Source organism: Heterodontus francisci, chromosome 13 (assembly GCF_036365525.1).
Source record: "Heterodontus francisci isolate sHetFra1 chromosome 13, sHetFra1.hap1, whole genome shotgun sequence".
NCBI classification, from domain to species: Eukaryota; Metazoa; Chordata; class Chondrichthyes; order Heterodontiformes; family Heterodontidae; genus Heterodontus; species Heterodontus francisci.
In genome coordinates, this window is record NC_090383.1 from 147,883 (window position 1) to 170,793 (window position 22,911).

General features: G+C 43.0%; 1 protein-coding gene across 9 annotated transcripts in view; it reads right to left on the reverse strand.

Annotated features, from left to right (window-relative positions):
- LOC137376165 (utrophin-like) overlaps positions 1-22,911 on the reverse strand; it is a 904,611-nt gene that overhangs the window by 79,693 nt on the left and 802,007 nt on the right. For all 9 annotated transcript variants that reach the window (XM_068044198.1, XM_068044197.1, XM_068044199.1 and 6 more), the window contains 2 exons: positions 15,575-15,640; positions 9,379-9,537 (listed from right to left, as the gene is read on the reverse strand). In XM_068044198.1, the coding sequence (XP_067900299.1) occupies positions 9,379-9,537; positions 15,575-15,640 (225 nt within the window). The remainder of the gene's footprint in view (positions 1-9,378; positions 9,538-15,574; positions 15,641-22,911) is intronic.

Consider the following 22,911-nt stretch of genomic DNA (forward strand, 5'->3'; position numbering starts at 1 on the left):
AGAGTGTTTCGGTGCACAGGGATCTGAGTGTCCTCGTGCATGAATCACAGAAAACTAGTTTGCAGGTACAGCAGGTGATAAGGAAGGCAAATGGAATTTTGGCATTTATTGCTAAAGGAATAGAGTATAAAAGTAGGGAAGTGTTGCTGCAACGGGACAAGGCATTAGTGAGACCGCACCTGGAGTATTGTGTACCGTTTTGGTCTCCTTACTTGAGAAAGGATGTAGTTGCATTGGAGGCAGTCCAGAGGAGGTTCACTAGATTGATTCCAGAGATGGGGGGCTTGTCTTATGAAGAGAGATTGAGCAGTTTAGGCCTTTACTCTTTGGAGTTTAGAAGAATGAGAGGAGATCTAATTGAGGTATACAAGATGATTAAGGGGATTGACAAAGCAGACACAGAGAGGATGTTTCTTCTTGCGGGGCAATCTAGAACGAGAGGTCATAGTTTTAGGATAAGGGGTAGCAGATTTAAAACAGAGATGAGGAGAAATTACTTCCCTCAAAGGGTCGTGAATCTGTGGAATTCACTACCCCAGAGTGCGGTGGATGCCGGGACATTGGGTAAATAGGGGGAGATAGACAGATTTTTAATTAGAAATGGGTTGAAGGGTTCGGGAGAACGGGCAGGAAAGTGGAGTTGAGGCCAAGATGAGATCAGCCATGATCGTATTAAATGGCAGAGCAGGCTCGAGGGACTGAATTGCCTACTCCTGCTCCTAGTTCTTATGTTCATATGTTATGTTAACTGAATTTAAAATTAGCCTGATAATAAGAAACCTAAGGTGGTAATAAAAGGAAAATACCTCTGTCTCAATACATTAATTAGTGGAGGCCCATACTATTCAGACACAAATTCATAAATTAATTGGAAAAGAGTATTTCCTGTATTATTACCAAGTTACATGGTAAAAGTTAAAAAGTATTAGAAAAAAGCAGCAGAGTGATCTGAACCAATTAAACAGGTGAATATAGAATGGTAGCTTTTAATGCAGATAAACGCAATGTTATACATAAATTGTTGTCCATGGAGGAGCTGTCAGACATGGCAGAATACAGTGGATGTGGGAATGGTTAAATTGGGATGAGGGAATATTTCTGTAGAATTTTCCCTCAAGAGATTAAATAGGTGAGGGAGAATCATAATGGGGTAGATTTTACCTGGTATTTGGAAGGATTGAGTGATCTTTTCTTGTTCCACAATTTATCTCCAAGCCCCCTTACTTGACTTTCTGTCGTGTCACCATACATTTTGAGCTCGGTTACCATTTTAAAAAAAACTCTAGGAAATTATTTGCATCATTTTGTTAATCCTGACAGCATCAATGGTGTTGTGAATGTGTTTTAGATTCTACTAACAGCATCTACATTATTTCCTAATCTTGGATTTTGCTCATTTTATTCACTATGAACTTTATTTTGTTGCATTGATTGCACTGCATTAATTCCATAAAAATTACATTGACATCAAATTACCCAACCATGATGATAAATATAGTAATTGAATCGTGTTTGAATTAAAGATTAAAACTAGGAGTACCAAACACTGGAACATAATCTGATTTAATTTAAAGGCTGTTTTGACATGGGCTCGTTTTCCTCCAATCATAGTTAACGGATGGAAAATCTAGTGGCTAAGAGAGTGATGCAAGATTAAACAGGGACTAATAACCAACTAGCAACTATCCTCCTTCAACAGCAGGCAGGGGAGGAATTGTAAGTAGAGTCAAATTTATGACATGCCTGGTACTGGGACCTTGGAACTAAACCAATCCTTTGCAGCAGACTGGTAATTCAATACTAGATCTAAATAGGTCCACATCAATCGAGGTGCACTGAAGATTATTGAGCAAATGACAAGCATCGATTTGAGCAAAAGCACACTGAGGGCACTAGGAGCCATTCCAAGCAGCATGGTGAGCAGAACAACTCATCATAAAACACATATGCCAGCATCCTGCTGACCAGATCACAGCCATACATTATACCACTTTGAATGGCAGTTCATCAATTTCAGATTCAATAGAAAATGCTGCCTTCTGCAATCCAATTAAGGTAGGCACTGAACCTTAGACTTGAGTTTGTGATCACATACACTGCCTCCAGGCAATGTCTCACAGTAGCCGTCAACTCAACCTCAGTTTCCTCAGCTTTTTGATGGACATGTTTCTAGCAGGGCCAAAACATCTATAGAGTTAAGCCTATGGCAAGCCAGCTGGCTGGATGCTTTAGACAATGCAGTTTGGCAGACTTACTAATCACCAATTGCTAAACCCAAACTCCCATATATGAAGTTTTAGCTACGAAACTGATTCTGAGCAACATCAATGCAACTGTTTCCTCTCTTCACCAAACTACTTCACAGCTTGGTCCTGGATCTTACAGAAATGTAGAAGAAGCCTCATCGCATGCTGAAGAGTGCTGATCGTGAGAAGGATTGTTTGGACAAAGGTTATTTGTAACAACCATAATTTACACTTGGGCCTTGCATTTATTGAAGAGAGATGAGAAAGATACTGGTGTCCTTTACCACTGCTTTTTGTATTTAAGCTCAAGTTGACGTTCAGTGGAACTGATTTTAATGGATAATTGGGACAGAAGCCCCTTTTGTTTACTAATCACCATCTTTGAATAGCTCACTTGATTCTTACCAAGACATATTACACTGAACTAGCTTCTCCTTCTACTGATCCTTCCAATTTCACAACACACATTTAAGATTTTGGACAAGAGATGCAGGGGATGTGTGGAAGAACTTTTTTCTGCAGTGAGTAGTAATGACCTGGAATTCGCTGCCTACAAGGGTGTTGGAAGTGGCGACAATTAATGATTTCAAAAGGAAATTGGTTCAGCACTTGAAGGAAATAAACTTGCAGGGCTTTGGGGTTAGAGTGGGGAATGGGACTGACAGGATTGCTCTACAGAGAAATGGCATGGACTCAATTGGCCGAGTGGCCTCCTTCTGTGCTGTAATGACTCTATGACTCTCTATAACCTCTGCAGCATCTATCTGTTGCTTCAAGGGAGCTTCAAACCAGTTTTAAGAATACACTGTTTTCACCTAAAAGTTCTTCTTCCTTGTGGAGTTACTGTAACAGGATCCTGCTTTGCCAATAAGCAGCCACCAGACTCCAATTTTAATTATTTTATGAGTTTGATTGCAAAGGCAAGGAAATCATTGGCCCCATTACTTGCTGTTAAGTCTGTCCAAACAGTGTCAGGTAGACCCAGTCTCAGGCCTCTTGCTCATCAATATCCTTCCTGGGGCTTAATGCCTTGGTACAATTACTCACAGCACAGGGGCCACTAGCTTGGCACAGGGGAACGACTATGGAGAGGATGGTAACTTGTCAGTGGTCCTAAGGGCTTCCAGGAACAATGAATTGCACAATTAGAAAGTAGCAGATGTCACAGGAGTGTGTTAGCCAGAGCAGAGAGAAACTACAGAAACAGTCATAAAGAAAAAGGGGCTTGCATTTATATTGTGCTTTTCATGACCACCGGACATCTCAAAGTGCTTTACAGCCAATGAAGTACTTTTGAAGTATAGTCACTGTTGTAATGTAGGAAATGTGACAGCCAATTTTCACATAGCAGGCTTCCACAAACAGCAATGTGATAATAACCAGATAATGATCAGTCAGCAATTAAAGGCTTTAAGAAGTGTATTTATGCAGTGCAGAATGTATCCCGTTCAATAAAGTATATTTGGTGCTCAATATTTAACTGAAGGCAAAGTGGAAACATGCTGAGTAAGAAAACAGCACCGACATGAATGGTGCAACTGCCATGAGGAAAGCAACATTTGTTGTAAAGAAATTAAAACTGGAGCGAGAAACCAATTTGTTTAGTGTATTGAGTAAAGGACAGCACATTGAGTACAATCGAAAAGAAGATGTGTGACCAGCAACACACAAGACAGAGGAATGTCTATGGATGTTATTTATATAGATTTCCAGAAGGCACGTGATAAAGTCCCTCATAAGAGAAGTCCATGGAATTGAAGTCAAATTATTGACCTGGTTAGGAAATTGGCTGAACGGCAAGGGACAGAGAGTAGGAACATGGGCGGGTATTCCAATTGGCAGGATGTAACTCGGGTGTCCAGCTTTCCCTGTAATTTCTTTTGAATGAACGGGTTATTTAAATTTTTTTGCGCAGCTGCGCATGTGCAGTAATTTAAAGGGGTTGACTTGTATGCGGCCTGTGTGGGGCCTTGCAGCAACCTGAAAGACCAAGAGGGAACATTGGTGGTGTCCCGCAAGGATCTGTGTTGGGGCCTCAACTATTCACTGCATTCATTTACAACTTAGACGATGGGATAGGCATATTCAAATTTGCTGATGACACAAAGATAGGCGGCATTGTAAGCAGTGTAGATGGAAGCATAAAATTACAGAGATATTTATAGATTAAGTGAACGGGCAAAACTTTCGCAAATGGATTTTAACATGGGCAAATGTGATGTCATCTACTTTGGACTGAAAAAGGATAGAACAGAGAACTTTCTAAGTGGTGAAAAGCTAGAAAGTGGAGGTCCAAAGAAACTTGGGGGTCCAGGTACATAGATCATTAAAATGTCATGAACAGGTAGAGAAAATAATCAAAGCGGTTAATGGAATGCTGGCCTTTATATCTGGAGGACTAGAAAACAAAGTGGTAGAAGTCAGGCCTCAGCTATACAAAGCCCTGGTTAGACCAGACTAGGATGTTGCCTGGTATGGAGGGAAGGTCTTACGAGGAAAGGCTGAGGGACTTGAGGTTGTTTTCGTTGGAGAGAAGGAGGAGGAGAGGTGACTTAATAGAGACATATAAGATAATCAGAGGGTTAGATAGGGTGGATAGTGAGAGTCTTTTTCCTCGGATGGTGATGGCAAACATGAGGGGACATAGCTTCAAGTTGAGGGGTGATAGATATAGGACAGATGTTAGAGGTAGTTTCTTTACTCAGAGAGTAGTAGGGGCGTGGAACGCCCTGCCTGCAGCAGTAGTAGACTCGCCAACTTTAAGGGCATTTAAGTGGTCATTGGATAGACATATGGATGAAAATGGAATAGTGTAGGTCAGATGGTTTCACAGGTCGGCGCAACATCGAGGGCCGAAGGGCCTGTACTGCGCTGTAATATTCTAATTCTAATTCTCTAATTCAGACCTGGAGTAGAGAGAGGAGTTCTGGGCACCACACATGAGGAAGGCCTTGGATGGAGTGCAGCATAGGTTTACCAGAATGATACACAAGCTCCATGAGTTAAATTATGAGGAGAGTTTACACAAACTATGACTGTATTCCCTGGAATTTAGAAGTTTAAGGGGTGATTTGATCAAAGTTTTCAAGACATTAAGGGCAACAGATAGGGTAGATACAGAGAAACTATTTCAACTGGTAGGAGAGTCTAGGACTAGGGGGCATAGGCTAGTCCCTGTCAGATCTTTCAGGAGTGAAATTAGGAAACATTTCTACATTCAAAGGATGGTAGAAGTTTTGAACTCTCTTCCACAAGCTGCAATTGATGCTAGATCAACTGTTAATTTTAAATCTGAATAAAATAGATTTTTGTTCTCCAAAGATATTAAGGGATAGGGGAAAAGGCGCATGTATGGAGCTTGGTCGCAGATCAGTCATGATCTAAGGCTCAAGGGCTAAATGGCCGAGACCTGTTCCTATGACAGTTGCTGCGACATCTTTTATCACTTGAAAAACATTATATAAGTATTTTCGTCTCCAGATTGCAGAAAAGCATTTAATTACATTCTTTTTAGTTTATTATTGATTTCAGTTAATTAATGTAAATAAGCCTTAAAATTTACTACTTGAATTGTCTGATTGATGATTTTACAGCCAAAAACTTACAAATTAAAATCACTGCTTCAATTCTATCAACAAGAATTTCTGTTGCACATTTTAAAAAACTCATCTTATCCCTTCTTACAAATGAACTGTAATATTCTGCAAACTCTTTGCAGCAACACTCATTTGTACATGTTTTTGAAACTTATTTTACCACTTATCTGAAGAACATTCTAACTGAATTACAATCTGCTTTTCAACAACTCAAAAATTGAAATGCAGGTGCAAAGATTTGTACAAACAAACAGCTTTGCCAGGAAGGGGTTAATCAATGCACCTTTGCTGACTAGAACATTATAAAAACAAAGGGAAACTTATCCAATTCCAAATCTGGAAGGTGTTAACAGATTCACTGCATGGGCATTTTGATTGCATTGCTGCAATAAGTCCAGTTACATGACTCTCTTCCTGTTCTTTGTAGGTGCTATGCTTAATAATAGTTGTTTCACAGCTGACAGCAATACATTGAATAACCAATGCTAGACTCATTTGCACTTCTTGGAGGCAATCTTTTTTAATGAGTTTGATAAAAAAAATTCCCTTAACCCTCCTAATTCCTTTGAGTGAAAAACAAACATGTTGGAGGACTCAGATAGTGCAATAATTTCAAAAAGGCTTCTTATAATTTCTGGAATTTGGGTTTCATTCCATCCCACATAGATAAGATGAAAGTCGTCTTATATCGGTTAAGGATCTTAAGTGAAAAGAGTTTCAGCAGTTTCATGGACAAGGCCTCAGTGGATGCCAGCTGAGATCAAAAACTGCCCTCCAATATTGTGCTAATCTTCATCTAACAACAGCAAAGTAATGGATAGAATTAGGTACTGAAAGGCTGTAGTGAACTTTGGGGAGTTTGTGCATTTTGACACCATTCAGGTGTTGAGTGCTCCTCCTGCTAATTAGGCAATCATACTGCATGGACTGTGCAAAGTGAAAAAGTCACAAAGACGCATCAGGAGTGCTCTACAAAGCTAGATGTTGAGTTACATTAGGGTAATGTAAAGAAGCTTTGATGCATTCAGCTTGTGATTCACTTCAGCTAACTTGATGCAAGTCAAAAAATATAGCAAATTCTCTCTCTCTTTGATGGGGAAAAGCAAAGAAAGCTACTCCTAGAGCAGGAACACAAACAACATTTTTTTGCCTGTGTAAAGAAACTGGCCAACTAAACACAAGTTGAGACTTGTGGTGCAATCACATTCCCTAAGTTTTGTATCTGTACACAGCCAAAGCTCCTTTGCATAGATGCTAAAGTCAGAGTGTAAAGCAGATGTGTAGGCCTAAATTGATTCTGAAGTGAGACTTGCTTCCTCCAGCAATCGCTCTGGTGTCAGGTCAGCCCGACATTGGACTCAAGCTGCAATTACAGTATAATTGCAGCATCTGTGCAAAGAAAAACTGATTTGGACCGACAATGCAGTTACAGCATGAATGCTCCCCAAGAAGGAACCTTTTTTAAAAAAAAGTATATTGATCTACCCTCATTCCTTATGAGTAATGATGCCTGGGAAATGCTATCAGGGTTCTACCCTGTCTACCTGTAGAATAGTGTCTACTGCAGGGGAGTAGGAGTGCCCTCTGATTAAAATGTATATTGCAAAATGATGGTTTTACTTGGTAGAAGAGTTCCTAATAAAAGGTTGCATTTTTTTGGGGTTATTTTCAGCATAACTTCATGTCAAGTAAGCACCCATCTCACATTGGATCAGTGATTAGAAAGTTTATCTGATTGTTCAGTAGATTAAGCATGTGTCTAGGGTGAAACCGAGTCACATCTAATAGACCATTCGAGGATCAATCTCCAATTTATTCTGTGGTTATTGTTCCTAGCCGAGGAATTTAGCCTGCATTTTTCTTTCATGATTGCTGTCCTGTTGGAGATGGAGAAGACAATATTAGGCTCAGATTCTTGATGCCTCCAGAGTCAAAAAAGCTGCGACACTCACTGTCTAGACCAGGTGTGTTCAAGACTTTTGTCTTCATGGGTTGTATTGCTGTGTGCCATGGAGTTTCAGGGCTCCTGAATAAAGTTTAAATCCATGTCCCTGTTAATTTATATCTTGGTAGTTCGATTCAGGATTGATCCAATGAGATAATAGTTGATAAGAACAGCCTTTCCAAATCACCAGGGACACAAAATTCAAACAGGATAAAACAGAAAATATATCAACCTGCATTTAGATAATATCTTTAATGTAGAAAAATACATCCCAAGGCACTTCACAGAGATGCAGGGAAAAATTAACGCTGAACTAAAAAGGAGATATTAAGAGGGGTGACTTAGCTTGATTGGCAAGATGGATTTTAAGCAGTGCCTTAAAGGAGGAAAGGGAGGTAGAGATGCAGTGGGCTGCATTTTAAGAGTCTGCCGTCGAAGTAGGCAGCGGATGTAAAAAACTTCGGCCTGTCCGCATGGGCACCGCGTCACAGAGCCGCCGTGCTCATTTGTATGGCCACAATGCCCACCCCCCGCGATGACGTGGAGAGGCGGGCGAGCTGCCGGAGGCACTGGCGCCATTTTTAAAGGGCTTACAGGCCTCAATGAACATTTAAAAATTAAAGGGACAAGTATGTAGAATTTCCACAAAACAGATTTCAATGACTTTTAAATGAATTTTCCCACCTCCCCCAATGTATTTCCTGACATTTGTGCCCTTTTCCCCCCTGGAATTCAAATATTGACAATTTGACCCTTCCCCCCCCCCCCCCCCCAACCACCCCCAAAAGTTTGGCAGCTTTGCCCTTTACCACTTCCCATCAACCCCCCCGTCCAATCAGAATTGTTGTTACCTCACTCCCCCCCTCCTGTACAGAGAAAAAATCCTCCTACCCCCTCCCCACAGGTGTCGTGCCACATTTCCCCAAACAGGGATTCGAAGTCGTGGCATTGTCGGCCACCCGAATGAATATCAGTGTGGCGATTAAGGAGGCAAAGGGACCCTCATTAAATCAGGTATGTAAATTAGTTTACATATTGAAATGGGGGCCCTGTTGCCGAGTGGTGGGGTGGCCGCCACAAGGCCTTGCCGCCGCCGAGATTGGCATGGGGGCTGCCGCCGTCGGGGCTGGTGGCCGGCCTCCACCGCACTGATTTTCACTGCCCCCCGCCAACGTTCCTGATGGCGGAGGGGCTTTAAAATTCAGCTCAGTGGGATGGGTTTAAGGTAAGAAATTCTAGACCATGGGGAGTAGGTCGGTGAGGCCATGACCACCACTGTGGCGAAGAGAGTGAGGATGCACAAGAAGCCACAAACAGAATAGAGATGGGAAGTTGTAGAGCTGGAAGAGTTGCTGAGATAGATAGAGGCATGTACAAATAACTGTAAACAGGGCTGAGTTGCCTGGGCTTTGAGAGCCAGATTGAGTTCGGGGTACATTTTGGACACCACTGATCCAGGGTTGTGACTGAATGTTGGTCACTCGGAGAGTCACGGGAACTGTCCCACAGAATGAATGATAACCTTCAGAGGATGGAAAAAAAATCATATAATTAAAAAACACCGCAAGAGTAAACAATAAAATGTGTCCACCTTTGCTCCTCTTCGAGATTGGCAATGATGCATTCCAACTCGCCCCGCTCCTCTTTCTCCACCGACTTGAGGATCTGCACAGGACTTTGCGGCTGATTTATGGGTGACTCTCTCCCCAGCGTCTGACAGTACTGTTGGATCAGTGTGTGCTCATCATCACTGCACCAGGGAAAAATGACGCAGTCGTATTTTTCAGCTCTTCTGTCATCCATAAATAATTTATTTTATATCTGTGTAACTTAATAAATGTCATCAGTCCTTGTCCTACCAGCCAGATTAAACTATTAATAAATAAAAGTGCTTTAATCAAATTTAAAAGCATAAACTTTATTTAATGTTGTCTTCCTATCTATTACTTGAAAATCAATGATTTGACCGCAGAGCACTTTAAGTGTTAATCAATATAAAAATCATATTCTGTGTTACCTTTGCCACTTCTAATGGATGAAAAAGGGAAGAACTGAGTACTAAATAGTTCTGGATACAATGTGTTCAGGAAAGATAGGGAAGGGAAGGAAAGAAAGAAAGGAGGAGGGATAACAGTATTGATTAAGGAGAATATTACAATGCTGGGGCAGAGGGGATGCCCTGAGAGGGATCAAGAACAGAATCTATTTGGTCAGAGTTAAGAAACAATAGAGGTACCATTACACTACTGGGTGTATTCTATAGGTGGCCAACTAATGGGAAAGATGTAGTGGAGCAAATTTTCAGGGAAATTACAGAGAGGTGCATAAACTATAGAGTAGTGCTAATGGAGGATTTTAAATATCCGAAGCTAAACTGGGATAGTAATACTGTAAAGGGCTGAGAGGGGATCAGGGGGGTGGGGCGGGGAAAGAGTTTTTGAAGTGTGTAGAATGAGAATTTGAAGGAGAATTTTCTTGAGCTGTATATTTCTGGCCCAACAAGCAGGTATTGCTGGAATGAGAACAGAAAGTGCCAGAAACACTCAGCAGGTCTGACAGCATCTGTAATCTGAAAGGTTAACTCTGTCTCTCTCTACACAGATGCTGCCAGACCTGCTGAGTATTTCTGGCACTTTCTGTTCTCATTTCAGAGTTCCAGCTTCTGCAGTATTTTTCTCTTATAAGAGGTATTGCTGGATCTGGTTCTGGGGATTGAGGTGAGTCAAGTGTCAGTAGGAGAACATTTAAGGTACAGTGATAATTGTATCATAAGGTTTAGGTTAGCTATGGAAAAGGACAGACAGCAATCTTGAATAAAAATACTTAATTGGAGATGGGCCAATTTAAATGGGGTGAGAACAGATCTGGCGCAGGTAAATTGGAATCAAAAATTGGCAAGAAAAACTGTAATGGAACAATGGGCTGCATTTAAAGGGGCGATGGTTCAGATACAGTCTAGGTACATTTCCAGAAGGGGGACAGGTAGGGCAAGCAAAGCCAGAGCTCCTTGGATGATGAAAGAGACAGAGTGTAAGATGAAGCAGCAAAAAGTTGCCTATGAAAGATGTCAGGTTGATAATACAAGTGAGAACCAAGCTAAATATAGGAAGTTCAGAGGGGAAGGGAAAAAGGAAATGAGAGAGGAAAAGAGGGAATATGAGAAGAGACTAGAAACTAACATAAAAAGGGAATCCAAAAGTCATCTATAGGCACTTAAATAGTAAAAAGGTAGTAAGAGGAGCAGTGGGGCCGATAATGGATCAAAAAGGGGATTTATGCATGGAGGCAGAGGGCACGGCTGAGGTACTAAATGAGTACTTTGCATCTATATTTACCAAGGAAAAAGATGCTGCCAAAGTCGTAGCGAAATAAGAGGTAGTTGAGACATTGCATGGACTAAAAATTGATAAAGAGGCAGTATTAGAAAGGCTGGCTGTACTTAAAGTTGATAAGTCACCAGGACCGGATGGGATACATCCGAGGCTACTGAGGGAAGTAAGGGTGAAAATTAGGAGGCACTGTCCATAAATCTTCCAATCCTCCTGAGATACAGGGTGGTTCTGGAGGACTGGAGACTTGCAAATCTTACATGTTTGTTCAAAAAAAGGGAGCAAGGATAAACCTAGTGACTAAAGGCCAGTCAGTTTAACCTTGGTGGTGGGAAAGCTTTTAGAAACAATAATTCGGGAAAAAAATTAAGTCACTTGGAAAAAGGGTTGATTAATTAAGGAAAGCCAGCACAGATCTTCTAAGGGCAAATCATGTTTAACTAACATGATTGAGATTTTGGTGAGGCAACAGAGAGGATTGATGAGGATAATGCGGTTGATGTGGTGTACATGGACTTTCAAAAGGTGTCTGATAAAGTGCCACATCATAGGCCCATCAGCAAAGTTGAAGTTCATGGAATAAAATGAAGTTGGTTGAGCAACAGTAAACAGAGAGTAGCGGTGAACGTTTTTTGGATTGGATAAAGGTTCCCCAGGGATCAATACTAGGACAATGATTGACACGTGGAATTGTGATATGGTAGCCATCACGAAGACATGGTTGAGGGAGGGGCAGGATTGGCAGTTCAATATCCCGGGATATAGAATCTTCAGGCGAGACAGAGGAGAGGGTAAAAGAGGAGGGGGCATTGCAATATTAGTTAAGGAGTCAGTTACTGCAGTAAGGAGAGATGATATCTTGGAGGGGGCATCAATGAAGCTTTATGGGTAGTGTTTAGGAATAAAAAAGGGACAGCCACATTGCTAGGTGTTTATTATAGACCCCCAGATAGTCAGCGGGAAATTGAGGAGCAAATATGCGCGCAATTTGCAGAGGTGTGTAAAAATAATAGGGTAATTAGATTAGGTGATTTCAACTTTCCCAACATTAATTGGGATAGTCATCAGGTTAAGGGCTTAGATGGAGTGGAGTTCTTAAAATGTATACAGGAGAACTTTTTAGCTCAATATGTAGAGGATCCATCAAGGGAGGGTGCAGTGCTGGACCTAATTCTGGGGAATTAGGCCGGACAGGTGGTTGATGTGTTGGTGGGGGAGCATTTTGGTGATAGCGACCACAACATGGTACAATTTAAGCTTGTTATGGAGAAAGAAATAGACAAGCTGCAAAAAAGGTTTTGGATTGGGGGAGAGCGAATTTTAGTAAAATAAGGCAGGATCTGGCCAAGGTAGACTGGAAAGAGTTACTTGTCGGGAAATCTACAGAAGAGCAGTGGGGGGCATTCAAAAAGGAAATGGGGAGGGTACAGGCCCAACATGTTCCCTCTAGGGTAATAGGTAGGAGCAACAAGCCCAGAGAACCATGGATGACCAGAAACATTCAGGGTACGATGAGAAGGAAAAGAGAGGCTTTTAGCAAATACAAGGAGAGCAATTCAATGGAAGCATTAGTGGAGTACAGAAAGTGTAGGATGAAGCTTAAGAAAGCAATTAGGAGAGCAAAGAGGGGATATGAGAAAGCTCTGGCTGGTAAAAGTAGGGAAAATCCCAAGATATTCTATAAGTATATCAATGGGAAGGGGATAACCAGGGAAAGAGTAGGACCCATTAGGGACCAAGGGGGAAATCTGTGGGTGGAGTCAGAGGACATTGGTAGGGTGTTGAACGAATACTTCACATCTGTCTTCACCCAAGAGAAAGAGGATGTAGATTTGGAACTTAGAGAGAGAGACTGTGAGGTTCTTGAGCAAATTGTCATCGGGAGTGACAAGGTATTGGAGGTTTTGGAAGGTTTAAAAGTGGACAAATCTCCAGGTCTGGACGATTTGTGTCCCAGGATGCTGTGGGAGGCGAGGGTGGAGATTGCAGGGGCTCTGACCCTAATTCTTAATTCCTCTCTGGCCACGGGGGAGGTGCCAGAGGACTGGAGAACAGCTAATGTGGTCCCACTATTTAAGAAAGGTTGTAGAGATAAGCCAGGGAACTACAGACCAATGAGTCTCACGTCAGTGGTAGGGAAACTATTGGAGAAAATTCTGAAAGAATCTATCACCACTTGGAGAGGCAAAATTTGATTAGGAATAGTCAGCATGGCTTTGTCAGAGGGAGGTCATGCCTAACAAATTTGATTGAATTTTTTGAGCATGTGACCAGGTGTGTAGATGAGGGTAGTGCAGTTGATGTAGTTTACATGGATTTCAGCAAAGCCTTTGACAAGGTCCCACATGGGAGACTTATCAAGAAAGCAAATGCACATGGGATACAAGGTAACTTGATAAGGTGGATTCAAAATTGGCTTAGCTGTAGGAGACAGAGAGTGATGACAGACGGCTGTTTAAGTGACTGGAAGCCAGTGCCCAGTGGCGTACCACAGGGATCTGTGCTGGGTCCCCTATTGTTTGTCATTTATATAAACGACATAGATGACTAAGTGGGAGGTAGGATCAGTAAGTTCACGGATGACACAAAGATTGGCCGAGTGGTTAACAGTGAGGTGGAGTGTCTTAGGTTACAGGAAGATATAGACGGGATAGTCAAATGGGCAGAAAAGTGGCAGATGGAATTTAACGCTGAAAAGTGTGAGGTGATGCACTTTGGAAGGAGTAATGTGACACGGAAGTATTCAATGAATGGCCTGACACTGGGAAGTTCCAAGGAACAAAGGGACCTTGGCGTGTTTGTCCATAGATCTCTGAAGGCAGAAGGGCAGGTTAATAAGAGTGGTGAAAAAGGCATATGGGACACTTGCCTTTATCAATCGAGGCATAGATTACAAAAGCAGGGAGGTCATGTTGGAGTTGTACAGAACTTTGGTAAGGCCACAGCTGGAGTACTGTATGCAATTCTGGTCGCCACATTATAGGAAGGATGTGATTGCATTGGAGGGGGTGCAGAGGCGATTCACCAGGATGTTGCGTGGGATGGAACATTTAAGCTACGAAGAGAGGTTGGATAGGCTTGGGTTGTTTTCACTGGAACAGAGAAGACTGAGGGGTGACCGGATCGAGGTGTACAAGATTATGAGGGGCATGGACAGGGTGGATAGGGAGCAGCTGTTCCCCTTAGTTGAAGGGTCAGTTACGAGGGGTCACAAGTTTAAGGTGAGGGGCGGGAGGTTTAAGGGGGATTTGAGGAAGAAGTTTTTTACCCAGAGGGTGGTGACGGTCTGGAATGCCCTGCCTTGGAGGGTGGTAGAGGCAGGTTACCTCATATCCTTTAAAAAGTACCTGGATGAGCACTTGGCACGTCATAACATTCAAGGCTATGGGCCAAGTGCTGGCAAATGGGATTAGGTAGACAGGTCAGGTGTTTTGATGCATCGGTGCAGACTCGATGGGCCGAAGGGCCTCTTCTGCACTGTATTATTCTGTGATCACTTGATACATATTAATAACTGAGACTTGGGTGTCAGGGCACAATTTCAAAATTTACAGATGACACAATATTTGGAAGTACTGTGAACTGTGAGGAGAATAATGATTTTGATGGGACATAAGCAGGTTGAATGGGCGGACAAGTGGTAGATGAAATTTAATGCAGAGAATTGTGAAGTGATACATTTTGGTAGGAAGAACGAGAGTGGCAATATAAAATAAAGGGTACAATTCTAAAGGGCGTGCAGGAACAGGGAGACCTGGGGGTATCAGTGCTAAATCGTTAAAGGTGGCAGGGCAGGTTGTGAAAGTGATTAAAAAGGCATACGAGATCCTGGGTTTTATAAAGAGAGGCTTAGAGTACAAAAGCAAGGAAGGTATGATGAACCTTTATTAAACACTGGTTCAGCCTCAACTGGAGCAGTGTGTCCAATTCTGAACACTGCACTTTAGGAACACTGTGAAGGCTTTAGAGAAGGTGCAGAAAAGATTTACAAGCATGGTTCCAGGGATGAGGAACTTCAGTTATGTGGATAGATTGGAGAAGCTGGGGCTGTTCTCCTTACAGAAGAGAAGGTTGAGCGGAGATTTGATAAAGGTGTTAAAAGTCATGAGAGGTCTAGACAGGGTAGATAGGGAGAAGCTGTTCCCATTTGCGGAAGGGTCGAAATCCAGAGGACACAGATGTAAGATGAATGGCAAAAGAACCAATGACGACGTGAGGAAAAACTTTTTTTATGCAGCGAGCGGTTCGGAACTAGAATTCATTGCCTGAAGTGTGGTAGAGGCAGATTCAATCATGGCTTTCAAAAGCGAATTGGATAAGCACCTGAAGGAAAAACATTTGCAGGGCTGTGCCAAAAGGGTGGGGGAGTGGGACTTGCAGAGAGCCAGCATGGACACAATGGACCAAATGGCCTCCTTCTGTAACCATTGTATGATTCTAATTCTTCAAATTACTTACACACTTCCTGTGGTTGAGCTACTGTCTGTGAGCAGGGAGCCATTCGTTCTCTCCATCTGTGCCAACCTGAATAAAAGGTGCCATATTATGTCGTTAGATTCCAGTAAACAATCAACATTAAACCAACCGGAATAAAAAATACACTTAACTTCCATCATTGTTCAAGCTTTAGAGAGTAGCTCCAACTGGAATCATAGACCTGTCTTCATGTTTGGTAAACTGCCCTGCCCACACTCAGGTGAAAAGATGCAATGCTTTTGGTCATCTTGCATAAGTGATGCATTTTTGCTTTAGGACAGGGTTGCACAAGGAATGCTTGGCAATCAACATTTCATGAGAGAATCTCCCCTTTAATTCTAAGCTGAAACCTTTTGGTACTTATGTATGAACTTTATGTTTATTAAAGGAGGAGTAAGTACTTGGGAATGGAACACTTTCCATTTTAGGCACCTAATGTCAGCATCAGCATAACTAGAGTTAGGTACAATACAAGTGCGATAAAGATTGAAGCTTCCTCACTCTGTCCCGACTTCAGAAGAGCACTTTCTCCCTTGCCTCCACTTCACTGTATCAACATGACATTTCTTTTTAAATGAAACTGCAAACTGAGCTCCAGACTGGGGGCAGATGACAGTCAGTTTGGTGCTGTGGCCACGTGCTTACTATGAACTGGATTCTGACAGCCCACTCATTTCAAGTCAGACCTGTAAAAATCCATGGCTGGATTTTAATCCAGGCCCAGATGTCGAAACCAAGAAGGGACCTTTTGAAATCTTTCAATTGAGCTATTCCAAAAACAGAAGTCAGCTTCAGCAATTCAGCCTCTAATGAGAAATTGAAAATGTTGATTGTAAGTTTTTGACAGCAGTATGACTGGGATGTGCACAAAGCAAAAGGAAATATGGAGCTTTAAACATTTAATAGAGACAGACATCCACTCCTTTTGCACCACTGTTGAAAGATGTGTAAGCACATTGTGTTAATTCAATTCACTTCATTATAACCAAGGCCACTGCTTCACTCAGAACCCTACTGTCAGCGTTACTCATCAACTCTTCTTTTCAACAGCAACATTTATGGTGGAATCACTAAGAACAGGCTTTGCCTCTGGCGTCATTCTGCAATCACTAGAGATGGAGCTTGTGCTTGTTTAATGAAGACTGGTGTAGTGTTTTGAGAATTGTATTGTACATATTGTTCACTTGAGGCTAACGTGCACACGAGCAAGCAGAGGGAACTGAAAGTGAAAGTGAATAAAGACGACTCCATTATGTTCAACAGCATGCTGCTGCTGTCCCAGTCTTTGCCTCAAATTTCTTACTAAACTCGGCTTAAACTTCACTCCGGTCCTGAGAACATCACAATGGCGACATGGTGAAAAAGGAAAAGGATGGTGAAAAACAGGAAACATTGCTTTTGGGTATGAAAATTTTGGAAGGTTTTTGTCTACTTTTACAGACTGCATTTTAAGTTGGAGACACATTGGCGCAGTGGTTAGCACCACAGCCTCACAGCTCCAGCAACCCGGGTTCAGATCTGGGTACTGCCTGTGTGGAGTTTGCAAGTTCTCCCTGTGACTGCTTGGGTTTCCTCCGGGTGCTCTGGTTTCCTCCCACATGCCAAAGAGTTGCGGGTTGATAGGTAAATTGGCCATTGTAAATTGCCCCTAGTATAGGTAGGTGGTAGAAGAATTGAGGGAAGGAGCGGATGGGAGAGGGAAATGGGATTAATGTAGGATTAGTATAAATGCGTGGTTGATGGTGCTGTATCTCTCTATGACTCTATGACATCGTTGGGGTGACACTCAGGAAGCTTGCACAGTGTATACACACACATCTCTCCAAAATAACCATCAAATCAAACAAAAAAAATTACTCTCAGATCATTGCAGAGAAGTTTCCTCTGAAAGGAACGCCATCCCGGATCTTTGATTATGCACTGTGTTGCTGATCAATATGGCGGTGTCTATGCCCAAACAACCATCTTTTGATGTACATTCAGAGCCATCCTCTGTATCCCCACATTGGTAAAAGTAGCTGCAACATTTTGAAGGTGCTATGACAAGTTTTGCAATCACAGATGACACAAGGAAAAAGGCTTTGCTTCTACATTATGGAGGTGAAGAATTAGAAGATATCTTTGATACACTTTTGCCTGAGCAAAGTGACTGATTCAGCAAAAAACGGGCTAACGACCTACTTCATGCCCAAGAAAAACACCATACAGTATATGATGAAATTATAATCACCAGGGAAGCGGTACTGACTAAACTGATGAAGCTGCGGACTGACAAGTCCTTGGATCCTGATGGATTTCATCCTAGGGTCTTAAAAGAGGTGGCTAATGAGGTAGTTGATGTATTGGTGTTAATTTTTCAAAATTCGCTAGATGCTAGAAAGGTTCCATCAGACTGGAAAGTAGCAAATATAACCCCTCTATTCAAGAAGGGGAGGTGGAGGGTAAACAGAAAACAGGTAACTATAGGCCAGTTAGCTTGACGTCTGTCATGGGGAAGGTGTTAGAAACAATCATTAAGGAGACTGTAGCTGGGCACTTAGAAAAACTCAAGGTAATCGGGAATAGTCAGCATGGTTTTGTGAAGAGGAAATCATGTTTAACCAATTTGTTGGAGTTCTTTGAAGGAGTGACATGTGCTGTGGATAAAGGGGAGTTCGCTAACATACTTTACTTGGATTTCCAGAAGGCATTTGACAAGGCGCCACATAAAAGGTTATTGCGCAACGTAGGAGCTCATGGTGTAGTGGGGTAACATATTAGCATGGATAGAAGATTGGCTGGCTGGAAGAAAATAGAGAGTATGCATAAATGGATCCTTTTCTGATTGGCAAGATGTGACGTGTGGAGTCCCGCAGGGGTCTGTGCTGGGGCCTCAACTTTTTACAATTTATATTGATGACTTAGATGAGGGGAGCGATGGCTTGGTAGCTAACTTTGCAGATGACACAAAGATAGGTAGGAAAGTATGCTGTGAAGACGACATAAGGAGGTTGCAGACCGATACAGATAGGTTGAGTGAGTTGGCAAAAATCTGGCAGATGGAGTATAATGTGGGAAAATGTGAAGTTGTTCACTTTGACAGGAAGAATAAAAAAGCAGAGTATTACTTAAACGGAGACTGATAGCAGAATTCCGAGCTGCAGAGGGATCTAGGTGTTCTAGTGCAGGAGTCACAAAAAGTTAGTATACAGGTACAACAGGTAATAAAGAAGGCTAATGGAATACTATCCTCTATTATGAAAGGAATTGAAAATAAAAGTAAGGATGTTATGCTTCAGTTGTACAGGGCATTGGTGAGACCACATCTCGAATACTGTGTGCAGTTTTGGTCTCCTTATTTAAGGAAGGATGTAAATGCATTGGAGGCGGTTCAGAGGAGGTTTACTAGATTGATATCTGGAATAAGCAGGTTGTCTTATGAGGAAAGGTTGGACAGACTGGGCTTGTTTTCACGGGAGTTTAGAAGAGACTTGATTGAAGTTTATAAGATCCTGAATGGTCTTGACAAAGTGGATGTGGAGAGGATGTTTCCTTTTGTGGGTGAGTTCAGAACTAGGGGGCTCTGAGTTAAAATTAGGGGTTGCCCTTTTAGGACAGAGATAAGGAGAAATTTTTTCTCTGAGGGTTGTGCGACTTTGGAACACTCTGCCTCAGAAGGTGGTGGAGGTGGGGTCATTGAATATTTTTAAGGCGGAGGTAGATATATTCTTGTTAGGCAAGGGAATCAAAGGTTATCGGGGATAGATGGGAGCATGGAATTCGAAACACAAACAGATCAGCCATGATCTTACTGAATGATGGAACAGGCTCGAGGGGATGAATGGCCTACTTATGCTCCTAATTCGTATGTTTATGTATACAAAACTATTATCTCCCGACGCTCTAAGCAAGAAGCTAATGAGATTGAATTGCATGCGATTGAGGCAACTAGCAACCAGATGTGACTTCAGTGATGTCAAACGGGATTTTTAAAAATTCTTTCATGGGACGTGGACGTTGCTGGCAAAGCCAGCATTTGTTGCCCATCCCTAATTGCCCTCGAGAAAGTGGTACTGAGCTGCCTTCTTGAACCACTGTAGTCCATCTTATGAGGTACACCCTCAAATAATCGAAGGCTGTCTCTCCAGTCAACTATGCCGAAAAGTACTTGAGAAAGGTAGAAATCTGTCAGAACTGCTGGAGTTAGCAAGTTCACTATCGCTCTGAGTCCTGAGCTACTGAAGGTGAAGCTGGTAACAGTAACTACCACAATCCAATCTCAACTACTGTGAACATTATTCATCGCTCACATGCCAGGAAGCCACCTGCAAAGCAACAACAGCCGTCTCACAAACAGAGTTGCGACTTGTCGAAAGAATGTTTCCACTGTGGCAGTGCTTACCCACACCGGACAGAGTGTCCTGCTACTGGTAAACAGTGTAAAGCTTGTGGAAAACCAAAGCACTTTGTTCATGTTTGTAGCTCATCAGCAAAATCAACTATTAAGACCAATAGCAACAAAAGGGTGCAACATATGCATACTATAGAAAAAGGGCAAGAGAATGTAGCTAACGTAGAGGCAGATGGCCCTGAATATACTTATGAGCACTCTCTCTCTCTGACACAGCAAACGTGTGACAGTGATCATTGGCTACTCGGACGTAGATGCTCTCATAGATGCTGGAGAGTTTGTCAGTGTCATGGAAGACAAAACATTGAACAAACTTCAGGACTGTCCCATTCTCTGCAAACCAGGGAATACAAAAAATTTTCCTGACAAGAGTGACAAACTGCTGAAAATCTTCAGGACTTTTGGAATGCCAGTCTCATTCAAAGACACTAGAATGAATGCTGTATTCTAGGTCATATCTGGAGAGTGTGATACGCTTATCAGTTTCCACACAGCAACAGATCTGCACATGATTGTCGTCACAGATGTGATTCCTACGCATAACAAAAACATTCTCAAACTGTATGCTGATCGCTTCACTAGTATTGACAAACTAAAATGTGTTACATGCAAGCTGCATGTAGACCCTATTGTGCCCCCAGTTGCACATCTTTCTTTTGGGCCTCCTTATCTCGAGAGACAATGGATACGCGCCTGGAGGTGGTCAGTGGTTTGTGAAGCAGCGCCTGGAGTGGCTATAAAGGCCAATTCTGGAGTGACAGGCTCTTCCACAGGTGCTGCAGAGAAATTTGTTTGTTGGGGCTGTTGCACAGTTGGCTCTCCCCTTGCGCCTCTGTCTTTTTTCCTGCCAACTACTAAGTCTCTTCGACTCGCCACAATTTAGCCCTGTCTTTATGGCTGCCCGCCAGCTCTGGCGAATGCTGGCAACTGACTCCCACGACTTGTGATCAATGTCACACGATTTCATGTCGCGTTTGCAGACGTCTTTATAACGGAGACATGGACGGCCGGTGGGTCTGATACCAGTGGCGAGCTCGCTGTACAATGTGTCTTTGGGGATCCTGCCATCTTCCATGCGGCTCACATGGCCAAGCCATCTCAAGCGCCGCTGACTCAGTAGTGTGTATAAGCTGGGGGTGTTGGCCGCTTCAAGGACTTCTGTGTTGGAGATATAGTCCTGCCACCTGATGCCAAGTATTCTCCGAAGGCAGCGAAGATGGAATGAATTGAGACGTCGCTCTTGGCTGGCATACGTTGTCCAGGCCTCGCTGCCGTAGAGCAAGGTACTGAGGACACAGGCCTGATACACTCGGACTTTTGTGTTCCGTGTCAGTGCGCCATTTTCCCACACTCTCTTGGCCAGTCTGGACATAGCAGTGGAAGCCTTACCCATGCGCTTGTTGATTTCTGCATCTAGAGACAGGTTACTGGTGATAGTTGAGCCTAGGTAGGTGAACTCTTGAACCACTTCCAGAGCGTGGTCGCCAATATTGATGGATGGAGCATTTCTGACATCCTGCCCCATGATGTTCGTTTTCTTGAGGCTGATGGTTAGGCCAAATTCATTGCAGGCAGACGCAAACCTGTCGATGAGACTCTGCAGGCATTCTTCAGTGTGAGATGTTAAAGCAGCATCGTCAGCAAAGAGGAGTTCTCTGATGAGGACTTTCCGTACTTTGGACTTCGCTCTTAGACGGGCAAGGTTGAACAACCTGCCCCCTGATCTTGTGTGGAGGAAAATTCCTTCTTCAGAGGATTTGAACGCATGTGAAAGCAGCAGGGAGAAGAAAATCCCAAAAAGTGTGGGTGCGAGAACACAGCCCTGTTTCACACCACTCAGGATAGGAAAGGGCTCTGATGAGGAGCCACCATTTTGAATTGTGCCTTTCATATTGTCATGGAATGAGGTGATGATACTTAGTAGCTTTGGTGGACATCCGATCTTTTCTAGTAGTCTGAAGAGACCACGTCTGCTGACGAGGTCAAAGGCTTTGGTGAGATCAATGAAAGCAATGTAGAGGGGCATCTGTTGTTCACGGCATTTCTCCTGTATCTGACGAAGGGAGAACAGCATGTCAATAGTCGATCTCTCTGCACGAAAGCCACACTGTGCCTCAGGGTAGACGCGCTCGGCCAGCTTCTGGAGCCTGTTCAGAGCGACTCGAGCAAAGACTTTCCCCACTATGCTGAGCAGGGAGATTCCACGGTAGTTGTTGCAGTCACCGCGGTCACCTTTGTTTTTATAGAGGGTGATGATGTTGGCATCGCGCATGTCCTGGGGTACTGCTCCCTCGTCCCAGCACAGGCATAGCAGTTCATGTAGTGCTGAGAGTATAGCAGGCTTGGCACTCTTGATTATTTCAGGGGTAATGCTGTCCTTCCCAGGGGCTTTTCCGCTGGCTAGGGAATCAATGGCATCACTGAGTTCCGATTTGGTTGGCTGTATGTCCAGCTCATCCATGACTGGTAGAGGCTGGGCTGCATTGAGGGCAGTCTCAGTGACAGCATTCTCCCTGGAGTACAGTTCTAGGTAGTGCTCAACCCAGCGGTCCATCTGTTTGCGTTGGTCAGTGATTATGTCCCCCGATTTAGATTTGAGGGGGGTGATCTTCTTGATGGTTGGCCCAAGAGCTCTCTTCATGCCATCATACATTCCTCTGATGTTTCCGGTGTCTGAGGCCAGCTGAATATGACTGCATAGGTGTTGCCAGTAGTCGTTTGCGCAACGCCTAGCTGTTCTTTGTGCAGTACTTCTGGCTGCTTTAAGTGCTGCGGATGTTAAATCGCTGGGGGCTTTCTTGTAGTTCAAAAGTGCAATGCGCTTAGCGGCTATGACAGGTTCCAGCTCTTCATTATGAGATTGAAACCAGTCTGCATTTCTCTTCGCACTTTTGCCGTAGGTGGTCAAAGCTGACTCATAGATGGCGTC